The sequence below is a fragment of the Gobio gobio genome, assembly GCF_949357685.1.
Source record: "Gobio gobio genome assembly, chromosome: 12".
Lineage (NCBI taxonomy): Eukaryota > Metazoa > Chordata > Actinopteri > Cypriniformes > Gobionidae > Gobio > Gobio gobio.
The window spans coordinates 22313428-22325273 of record NC_137105.1 but is presented as its reverse complement, the minus strand read 5'-3'; the positions used below and the strand labels follow the sequence as shown (position 1 = coordinate 22325273).

Below are 11846 nucleotides of genomic sequence, written 5' to 3'. Positions count from 1 at the left end.
AAAACAAATATGGATGTCTTTCCACTTTCTGCCGCTCTCGCTCTCTCTACACAGACTGCATTTTCTTTCATTTTGTCATTTCATTTGTTCTGGCCATCACCAGCATGGCAGGTGTGTCAATATGACTCACAAAACCTATTCAATGCATCATCTTAAAAAAAAAAAAAAGGATAAATATGCTGTCTCAGCGTATATTCAGAAGGAGACCAGAATGGAGAAAAAGAGATTTGAAACAGATAATGGCAAATCAACAAACATTACCATTTAAAAAAAAAAAAAAAAAAAAAACCTTGATAAAGGTTAAAACTCTAAACGTTAAAACATGGGAAGGAAGGCATATTTGTTTATACTGTAATTCATATTATTATTACGGCTGACCTTCTCATTATAATTATCATCTGCCCACTTGACCAAAAGTAAAAAACTGCTAATATAAACAGAATCCCATCCTTACAACAATTTATCAACATTTAGATCAAAGTTAATTTGATGTAGGCCCATCTGCGTAAAATATGTCACAAAAAAATTATAATAATTTTTAACAACATGGGATGGAAGAGATGAGAAACCATCTATAGTTGCAGAGCTTATTTATATGATTTATATACTCCCTCAGCTTCAGACATAAATGGGATCAATGAACTACATCTGGCTGCATGATTTAAGTATTGCCGTATTTAGGCTTGTTCAGTTTTGAACAGATATTGGCAAAACCAGTTTATGACACCTAATCCCGAGCTTTAACCATAATAAGTGATAGATAATCGGTTATTCAAGCTGTCAGTTCGGTTTACTTTTGGCAAGAAAGCCAGAGAAACTATAATGTTTTGTCGAAAGAGCTCTCAAATGTCACCGCTAACCACAAAGCAATTAAACCCTCTTTCATGCACTTTCGCCACCTGTGCATGTATCAGGCGTTTCCTTCAAATGGTCATGTTGGCTCGTTCAGGGCGCACTGGCAATGAAAATAAGGCTTGCTGTAGGCTAATTACTGAAAATGTCACATTATTGTAATGCAATTAATGCGCTTTTTGGATGTGCTGAATCCCTCTCTACTCACTAAAGATGCCAGCTAGAATCCAAAATGAACAGGTTAAGTCGGTCTTCAGAGCGCGCTCAGACGAGAGGAGTGTAGGCTAGTGCGCGAGCTCAATCTAGCACCAGATGGTAAATAGAAAATCCTCAAGCGACATGACAGTCCAATAGCACAACCAATCAAAAATCAAAACGCCTGTGGACATTGGCAAAATATTAAAAAGCAAAATGAAAATGCTTTCAATTTGATTACTTCCCTGTAATTTGCTCTTTCTTTTCATAAAGTCGCTATCCGTTGGTAACGCTTTATGAAAAACATGCCTGCAAACCACTCTAATTTGGCAATTCTATTTTAAGTGATCAATTTAAAGTAGGCTAATTTGTATTTTACATGCAAAGAAACTGTACATTAATATCCTGTAGTTAGTCTTCCTTTATAGAGATCATTGTCTTAAAGAATGAAATTAAATTGATTAAATAATATAGGCTACATGACGCAGTTATCATCATCCAAAATGAGTGATTCATAAACCACCGTGCCGCTTGCAGGGTAAAGGGTCAAATTAAAAACTGAATAAAACTGGTGTAATTTTTTCTTTCTTGTTAAGTGCTGAAGAAAAAGACGAAGAGTTTGACGGCGGTTATGGCTAAAATCCTCATTATCATACAGCTGAATTGTTATCTCACCCCATCTCAGCCAGAGGCCCGTTTATGAAAGCAGCACGAAAGCCCTCGAAACGCGCTTCTAACGAGGGGCACGCGACTCAACAATAACGGCACGCTGTATTTAGGCTGAAAGAACAGCGCGTGCAGCACATGTATCAAATTAAACGTGGAAATATTATTCATTACCATATTTTGTAATTGGAGCTTATTTGGGCATTATTTGGAGTGAGCTGTAAAAAAAAAAAAACATAGGCTACAAAAAATGTAAAAAAAAAAAATTTAGACCTATTGTTTTTTCCAATAATTGTCTAATTTTTATTTTATTTTAATTAACCATTACAGATTGAAATAATAGCTGTTATAGCGCTTTCGGTGTGACTTTGATGCAGTGCTTTCATTCTATCCTAGCTCGAAACACGAAGAGGCTCTACGCAGGAACATCAGGTGAGGTTGGCAATATGACCCTACACTGACCGTGCACGCTTTCAATTATGTAATATAATTACCCGCGCAATTGACTGGAACGGGGACAAACGAGAAGTAACAGGCTCTGCGTAGTGCGAAGTTTCCTCCGTTTTCGATAAGCGGAAAATTGCACGGTGTGAAATGATCAGTATTTAACCATGCCTGCTTTAAATATGCCAACAGATGCTGGGCTTGTTAATAATCACTCGCGCTCAATTGGTCATCATCCGCGTAGTGGTGGGTATTAAATGTGGATATCATTGTTGTAGAGAGAGGGGGGCTGAGTATATGAAGTGGGCGGCGTTTAGTGATAGACACAAAGCCAGTATAAATACTGCGGGACGCAAGAAACAAGTCTTCATTCACGAATCACACGAGAAGCGCGAGGATACCCAACAGCGCAATGCTGAAGCACAAAGTTTAGAACCAAAACAAGACATTACCATTGACACTAAACACATCGGTGTGCTCACTGTGGAATACTAAACATGCTCCGTGGATATCTTGAGCCGGAGAGGAATAAGACTGGATGCTGATTTTCCAGTTTCACCATCACCTTTTGGATAACCTGGAAATTTGACGTGCTCCTGCACACTCCTGCACACTGTGCATTGTGGACGCGCAGCGGGATATACCTTTTTACTCTTCGGCATTTGTTTTCATTGCACCCTTTTACATTGGAATAGGCTCTTTCGGGGAATATAATCGTGGGTGACGCGGCTGCCCAGGAGAATCGAAAAGCATGGCAGCTTGGCTCACCTTTCTCATCGCATTTTTCACGACCGTTTTGACGCAGGTAAACATCCATGGTCGGTCCTGTGGAAAGTCAGCAGGACCCGTTGTCTGTCTCCCAAGTTGCCTACAGAGAGCACTTTTGTGGGTAAGCCAGTGTTTGCAGTGCAATGTTGTAATGCATGTCATTTTCCCCCTCAGATATTTGGATCTGGTGTTTTCGAACTCGACCTTCACGAATTCCAAAATTTCAAAGGCTTGCTCGCAAATGGCAATTTATGCAAGCCTGACTGCAGGACTTTCTTCAGAGTTTGCCTAAAAAACTACCAGGTGGTCGTGTCTCCGGGTGACTGTATCTTTGGAAGTGCCATAACGCCTGTGTTGGGGACGAACTCGTTCAGTATCATGGGAGGTGGCTCTTTCAGCACACCAATCCGACTGCCGTTCAACTTCGGGTGGCCGGTAAGCTCAAATTCAACTTCTTTTGATTGTATAGAAGCAGAACGCATTAGGCTACCTACGTTTGTGTTTTTATTCCAGTATTGGGATAGCAACAGTTTGTAATGCAGCCAGGTTCAACAGACTTACAATTTCGATCTTCTCCACATTAATCAGCAGTTTGATCACTTTAATTATTCGTTTATTACTGCTTCTTAACGTTTGTATAATGCATGCAATTATTTTGATTTATACACACCCGCCTGTGTTTTAATGATCAGTGTTATCCAGTGTTATTAAAGGTTTCAACTTAAATTTCTCTTTCCTCGTAGGGATCATTTTCATTGATTATTGAGGCCTGGCACTCACCTTACGCGGATCTACCTGTAGGTAAGATACGATTTTTTCACACTAGAGGGCGACACTTCGATATTGTACATATATTTCCTTTCATTAGAATGTTAGTTGTTATATACATTTTGTTTACAAAACTTTCATTAAACCATTGCACGCTGCACCCAACTCTTAAGAAAAAACATGTTCATTTAAAAATTGTAAATTTGTAGGCCTAATGTTTTTTTTTCTCTATTGCTTCAAACACCTTTGCATTCTCATGCTCGAACACAATTGAACTTCCTTTGGTTTATTTTTGGCGTGGGAAAGCGCAGTGGGCTTTGGTGAGAATACACAGCGCTTGCCAAAACCATCCGACTGCATTTTCCTGTATTTTACACCTTTGTCTGTCCCGCCCTTTAGAATGGGATAATACCATGGGAATATTTCGCTTCACTCAAAGGAAGAGGAAATTTAAACATACGTTTTACTCCAAATGTGTCCGCTTCCCAGAAGTTAAAGTTGGTCTATATTTGCTTTCTTTTGAAGACACTTTAAAAAAAAAAATTAAAAAATAAAGCTAAATATAATGCTATTCTCTAACCTACTTATTTGAAACTTTTTAGTTTTTACTGAGGGGGAAATAATAATAACACAGCAATGGCCTAATCAGAATCTTCTCCTCTTTTTTACAGACACATACAACCCCGACTTGCAGATAAGCTTTTTTGCCATCCAGAGAAAGTTGGAAGTAGGGGCTGAATGGTCTCAGGATGTTCAAAGCGGGAAGCAGACGGAGCTAAGGTATTCTTACCGGTTCATCTGCAATGAAAATTACTACGGCGACAGTTGTTCCAAAAAATGCACGCCCAGGGACGACCGTTTTGGCCACTACACCTGCAACCCAGATGGGCAGTTATCCTGTCTCCCTGGCTGGAAGGGGGAGTACTGCGAAGAACGTAAGCAATCAGAGATCACAATCCACTGGTCTCTAGTCTTGAAGACTGAGGCTTTGCATAGGTGTGAGCCTTGTGTCTTGCTCATCCCACTAATTTACATCGATCAAAACTGCTTGAGCATGTCTGAGTGATGTTAAATCAACACTGTCAGTGAACCTTAAGATAAGGCCTTGCTGCATTGTGCAAATTACAATGCCTTGGATCTACTTTTTAAAAGGAATTTTAGACCAGAATTGTCTATTGCCCCTCATAAAACTCGCTTTTAAAAAGACAAAACAACAAAAAATATTTTTCAATTGATTTGCATTTTGTGATATGCAAATCAATAATTAACTGATAATGAAATTTAGTGTAAATAAATCTTTAAATTATTAAGAAATTTAACATGCAATGTTATATATTTATCATGTCAATGTTCCATCCTCAAGTAGCGTATCGTTGCTATGGTTACTACTTCAGGCGATACAGTTTGTAAGCGCTTTGTGTATACTTAAATAAATAGGCGCTTTGAGTCACTTGTAATATAACATTTTTGGTAAACGAAACGTGATTTTGAAACGAATAAGTAAAAGATGAATGTACCTTTAACCCCAACCTTTTGGTGTTTGGCTTCTTTGGTCTTCAAAAGCTGAGCAGCAGTAAACACAAACTGCGCGCTGAGATGGTTATGGGTTTGATGAAAAGCCAATGTTTCATTCTGAGTTTTCTGCTGTAGTTTCTCTGAAAATGCACACTGTTGATCAGGGCACTGACACAGTTTGTGTATACTCTAAGCACGGGTGCTTGGTAATTTAATCCTTCGCGAGCGTCATGGCAAGCACGCGCCGGGTTAATCGCGCCATTATTATCCGCCACGCGCCACGAAATTGTAGTCCCCATTGTTGCGCTCCAGCGTAGCAGCTGCAAATATGGTTCGCAGAGACTACAAACAACAATAGGGGCAGCTGTCCGTTATTGGGATAGAGCATCTGCTGCGGTCTAACCAGCAGTTCAGTGCTGGTCGGGTACCCGCTCAAAATCAATGTCATAGACAGCTCAACACAAGCAACAGTAAATTACCCGCATCTATAGCAGTGACCTCGTTATACAGGTTCTGTACAATTGCTTAAGTGAAAGATATTTCTTTGTACAAAGGCCATGCGCTATGCTGATAATAAACAAATACTAAACTACAGTTAACAAGAGCAGCTGATAATAAGTTAAAGCCATAATGCAAAAACAGATGCTCCATTTTTAAAGCTTGGACTCAAATCTTGTAAATAGACTATAGGCTACCAGTTTCTAACATGTCTGCTTTCCATTCAGCTGCAACATAGCACAGAATGAATCAGTCATATGTATTCATTTAAAGCTTGGCACTATATCCTACATCTTCAACATCAAAGGTTAATCTTTAGTTGAAGGGAGTTTTTTTTTTGTGCCACTACTGCCACCAGACAGAATTGCAAAAAAAAAAAAAAAAAAAAGGGTTCCTGAGCACTTCCCCTGTCATCCATTTGGTTGGACAAACACGTAGTGCTTCCCAAAGCTGGCTAAGCCCACATTACTTCAGACTGGATGGAAGCAGAGCAATGTTTTGGTACACCTTTCGAAGAATCAACTTCTCAAAGGCTTACTTATTATCAAAGCATATTAAGCTGGTATAGGAGGAATTATTTAACATAAGCCAACATAACTTTTAATTAAACTTTGTAAACCCATGGCCCTTTACTAACAAGAGCTTTTTCTTTTAATGCAGCGATCTGTCTGGAGGGGTGCAGTGAGGCCAATGGCAATTGCTCCAAACCTGGAGAGTGTGTGTAAGTATACGTGGGTTGTGTATGAAGTGTGGAATATCATGATTCTATTTAGATCTAATATTCCTCTTGATCTGTGTCTCTGCATGCATACACTAATATAGTAGTCGCCCTGTTGTATTTTTCTAACCCACATACAGGATAAGTCTTAAAATGCAACACATTGTTTTTCAGCTTTGTTTTGATGGAAAAATAACATGTGAATATTGAATATTTGTTCTGAGCCATATTTAAAGTGTTTCTCATATAGTATCGTTCTATTTGTGTATTGCAGGTGCAGAGAAGGTTGGCAGGGTAAACTTTGTTCAGAGTGTAGAAAATATCCAGCCTGTAAACATGGAACCTGTCAACAGCCATGGCAGTGCAACTGTAAAGAGGGCTGGGGTGGACTGTTCTGTGACCAAGGTAAGACTAAACCCTAAACAGTTACAGTAGCTGACTGAATGTCTCACTCGTTACTGACCTCAGTCTCATAGTACTCAAAGTAATAATAGAACTTAAAGCACTTCAGTTCATTTCTTATTTAAGATTGAACAAGTAGATCTGTGACAAACATGGAAAATATGACCCATTAACTGGCATTTTTTATTATTTCCTCCCAAACAGATTTGAATTTTTGCACACATCACAAGCCATGTGTGAACGGAGCCACATGTATGAATACAGGTCAGGGCAGTTACACCTGCACCTGTCGGCCTGGTTTCACCGGGGTAAATTGCGAGTTTGAGGTGCGGGAGTGTGACAGCAGCCCATGCAAGAACGGAGGTCTTTGCTCAGTGAGTCATTATTCTGTTGAAAAGCCCCAAACCTTCATGTTCTTACTGCCACTGAGGGATGCTGACTCCATCTGAAAATAGGAATTTCATTAAAACCACATGCATTATTCACCATTTTTACTGTAATGAGCTCCAGTTTGGATAGAAATGAATGGATACTCTTCACAACAGACTTTGGTGATATTGAAATGACTAAACTATGCGTTAACCTTTGCTATTTTATTATCTGGTCATCTCAAAATAATCATCAATGGTGTGTGTCAAAACCTCAGGCTTAATCAATGGGCATGTTATGACTTATTAATGGATTACTGCATCATTTTCTTAACATCTTTGAATTACTGTACAAACATGAAACAATGCAAACAGTTCCAGAAATATCTATTTGAAGCATCTGCTTCCTCTCTCGCACTATAGGATCTTGTTAAAGGTTACAGCTGCACCTGTCTGCCTGGCTTTGAGGGAACTCACTGTGAACACAGTCTGCTCACCTGCGCAGACTCTCCGTGCTTTCATAAGGGCAGGTGCCACGAGAAGGACAATGGGCGCAGCTATGCGTGTGACTGTCCCAGAGGCTACACGGGTCTTAACTGTGAAAGAAGAGTGGACAAATGCACGACTCTGCCGTGTGCCAATGGTACGCAAAAGTACCTCTTCTGCCTCTAATGTTAAATTCATGCAGTGTGTTTTGGATCTAGAGATCCAGATGTGTGTGCATGCATGCATGCATGCATATGTATGTGTAATTAGTCACTGACACCTATGCCTACAATCCACAGATGGCTTGTGTGTGGTCCTGGGGAGCGTACGCATGTGCAGCTGCCGAGCGGGCTTCACCGGCCAGCGCTGTGAGATCAACATCAACGACTGCGCGAACAACCCCTGCGCTAATGGTGGCACGTGCTACGACCGCATAAACGACTACGTCTGCTCCTGTGCCCCGGGATACGAAGGCCGCAACTGCGACCGGCCCTCCAACGCCTGCTTGTTCAGACCCTGTCTCAACGGTGGCTCCTGCGTGGGCATCCCAGGGAACCCGCCCACCTGCTTCTGCCCCAGCGGCTTCACCGGACCCCACTGCGAATACTACTCAGTCACCGCTCCCGTGACAAAAGGAGAAGACTCCTTCCAGTGGGCCGCGGTCTCTCTGGCCGTGGGTTTGGTGGCTCTCGTGGTTCTCCTCTGCATGGTGGTCATTGCTCTGCGCCACATTCACAGGCAGGCATCTGGAGAAAGGACTCGAGGCGAGGCAATGAACAACATGTCGGAATCACAAAGAGACAACTTGATCCCCACCTCACAGCTGAAGAACACTAATAAGCAGGTCAGCCTAGAGGTGGACTGCGCACCTGACAAATCAAATTACATACACAAGAACTGCCACTTGGACTACAATTCATCGAAAGAGTTCAAGGACATCGTATCCCAAGAGGACAAAAGTCATAAATACGAAAAGTGTTTAGAAGACAAAATACCATTGAGTAGAATGTACAGGTAAGAAATGGATTTCACGTCACTTTGATAAATAGAGGCGTTTTGATGGATTGAATTAGCTTTATTACGCTGAGGTCATGCTCCATTAGCGTGCCACCCAGTATATTAACCTTTGCACTTAGTGCTCACTTGATGACCGTAATATGAACGTCGATTCTGGCTAAGAGAAGTTAAACCCCGATATCCACAACCACAACACACATTTACAAGCTCAAACAAAGGACCCAAAGGCATTGACAGCAAGAAGCCTTTTTACCCCGTTAAAAGATTTTTATTGATTTGGATCGCACAACAAAAGCGCTTTTTCCTCTTACAGGGATTTTCTTACATCAGCCTCTGTAAACAGAGCAAAAGAACAATATAAATATATAGCGAAAAAACGTGTGCTTTCACCCCCATCTCTGCGCAATAAATAGCTGCCCCATGTGCTTTTACTTTGTGTTAACATGAAGCGTGATTTGTGTGTGCAGGGAAAAGCCAGAGTGTAGGATATCAACGATATGTTCCCCAAGGGACTCCGTGTACCAGTCTGTGTTTGTAATAGCAGAGGAGAGGAGTGAATGTGTCATAGCAACTGAGGTAAGGAGGATCAGTTCATTTCTTAATATGTCTGCATATTTCAAGCTGGGATTTGCTGGCCATGTTCACCATTTTATCATTCTGTCAGTGTCTTACTAATGAAGCCTACTGAACAGAGGCTCACTTAAGGATGAAAGAAAAGTGACGAATGTGCCATTTAGACCACTAATCAGTCAATTGAATTCAATATATTGTTATGAAACGATATCATTACAGTACATATTGAGGGGGATTCTTCATTCTTCTAAGCCTCTCTTTTGTTTTTTGCTTTTTCTACAGGTATAAATTACAGGCTGATGTCTATGAAAGGAGGAGACAAAAACACAATCAAAGTAAAATCTTTTTCTGGATTGTTTACAAAAATACTTAGAGACTGGAGATTTATATCGACATCCACTGCTGCACTGAGAAACTTGAGAAACTGGAGAGAGCAGAGTCCTGCTCATCGAATGCAATAGTTTAGTTTTATGTTGAAGAAGTGTTTGTGTACAAACGTGTACAGTCCTGGATGATTTCTGAACTCTTCTGCTACGGTATGTTTTTTTTTCCCCCGTGGGCTGAAAGGAAAAGGGACTTCTTTAAAAAAAAACACAGTCAAAAAGATCCTTTTGTGGTAATCATGGACACGTCGCCCGCCAAGTAATCAATAGAAGGTGCCAGGGACTTCCAAACCTTTAACCAGCATTGCCAGCTATGCAAGAAGGAGGAGGGGAGCACCAATCAGAGCTTACCCATACAAATCAATGATGAATGTCTGAGAAGACAAAAACTGCTAACATCAATCATATAAAAAAAAAAGACTTTTTGCTCTCCTCTCTACAATAAGCAGCTGAAAATTCACGAAAAAGCCTTAAAAGAATTAAATAGAGTGCTATGTTTGTGCCCAGGGTCTTCTTGGATTGTTTTTGAGATTTTGTTCAACGTGGGGGGAAAAAAGAAGAGAAGAAAAATAACCTACAGAACTGTAATACGCAAAACTGTGCCAGCAAGATCCAAGAAGTTCAATTGACTTCTTTTATGCAACACGGCCCATGAGTACAAGACAAGAAGTGGACAAAAACAGAAAAAAACAAAGCAACTGCTCACCACTGACTGCCTATAATTAGTTTTGAGAATACAGAACCAATAATGTAATTTTTTAAAAAGTGATTATTTCCAGAGTTAATTTAATAATGACACACTGCTCTTTATATGTTTTATACTATTATTTTGTATATAATGCATATTTATAAGAAACCAAACATCTGAAGAATAAAAAGTTAATTCCTTCAAGCTATTTCTTTGCTATTTTTTGTCCACATATACAGTCACACTTACATGTTTTTTTATATATATATATATTTGTGAGTGGAAAGGGAATGAAAATGTTCACATTCATTTAACGTTTTCCTTTTATTCTCCCTTACAAAAGGTCACAAATGTACCGTCTTTTACGTCTCCATGAAGTATTTTTTCTCAATCCTGAAAAAAAAAAACCACACAACCCCCCCCTTCCCCTTCCCCAGTTGTAAATTGGCTTGAAATTTAAATCCGTTGCCTCGGATACAGGCCCCTTGAGCTGGAAATTCTGAAACAAAGACAGGCGAAGAGCGCAAACGACAGAGGAGCGGCCCCTCCTCAGAAAACCGAAACAGATGCCCCAGGGTGCAACCTTGTCCTGCTATAAAAACAGCGGCATATGCCGCCCCTCTCACCAGGTTCATCATGGCGCTGCTCAGCAGAGCACCCATAAAGAAAACACACACACTTATTTACAGACACAAACGAGTTCCAGCTCCAAAGGCCTCAGCCTCGCCTTCAGGGCTGAAGGAGACATCTCCATCCCCAACAAAAGACGTGTGCACGTGGCCTTGGTGCCCACAGATGGGTTTCAGTGGCATTATGCTCCCCAAACATGGAAAGAATAGGACGAAAGCAAGGTTCTCATTCAAAAATAATCAAAGACGTTATCAGCCTCCCAGAGCAGAACGGGCTGTACAGGATCACCTAAAGGGCGCAAAGGTCATCCATAAGACATGATCGGGAATTTAAGTAGGTGATCCACATAAAAATAAGGCAATTTGGACTAGCATTCGATGTTCAACTCTGAGATTCACCCTTCCCATCAGTTCTTCCTAAATAATTCACCACCCTGGCCAAAGTCAACATTATGAGACCCCATGCAAAGCACCAGAGGGCCATGCAGGAGATGCGTTTTTGAGTTTAACTAAGTACTAAAACAGAAATGGTTGTCCAGGAGGTCAAGCTCGGGTTTCTTTCCATTCCTAACAGCAACATAATCAACAAACGACAACAAATCTATGCCACGCAAACACACTTCACACACACATCCTGTTCATCCATGTCATCTAAGCATCCTTGTCTCTGCGTCTGTGGAAGAATAAAAACATTTCGGAAAGGTTCCGAGAGAATTTCCGTCAGGAGCCGGAGCATTAACGCAGCAATTAGTCTTGCTCTAAAACTTTCGCAATGCAACCTGTTACTCTAACCCCTCCTGCCACAACTGCAAGTGTGTGTGTGTGTGTGTGTGTGTGTGTGTGTGTGTGTGTGTGTGTGTGTGTGTGTGTGTGTGT

General features: G+C 40.7%; 1 protein-coding gene across 1 annotated transcript; it reads left to right on the top strand.

Annotated features, from left to right (window-relative positions):
- Window positions 1-2523: 2523 nt before the first annotated feature.
- Window positions 2524-10548, top strand: dll4 (delta-like 4). The gene is made up of 11 exons (XM_079831415.1): window positions 2524-2962; window positions 3100-3360; window positions 3669-3726; window positions 4365-4628; window positions 6367-6427; window positions 6699-6829; window positions 7031-7200; window positions 7618-7837; window positions 7980-8694; window positions 9165-9273; window positions 9553-10548. Exons 1-11 carry the CDS (start codon window positions 2909-2911, stop codon window positions 9556-9558), a joined length of 2049 nt encoding a protein of 682 aa, XP_079687541.1. The 5' UTR covers window positions 2524-2908; the 3' UTR covers window positions 9559-10548.
- Window positions 10549-11846: the final 1298 nt, after the last annotated feature.

Coding starts and splice junctions, on each gene's coding strand:
- dll4 (XM_079831415.1), top strand. CDS start 2,909: ATGGCAGCTTGGCTCACCTTTCTCATCGCATTTTTCACGACCGTTTTG. Junction 2,963..3,099: donor TCACGACCGTTTTGACGCAG/GTAAACATCCAT, acceptor TTTCCCCCTCAG/ATATTTGGATCTGGTGTTTT. Junction 6,830..7,030: donor TGGACTGTTCTGTGACCAAG/GTAAGACTAAAC, acceptor CCTCCCAAACAG/ATTTGAATTTTTGCACACAT.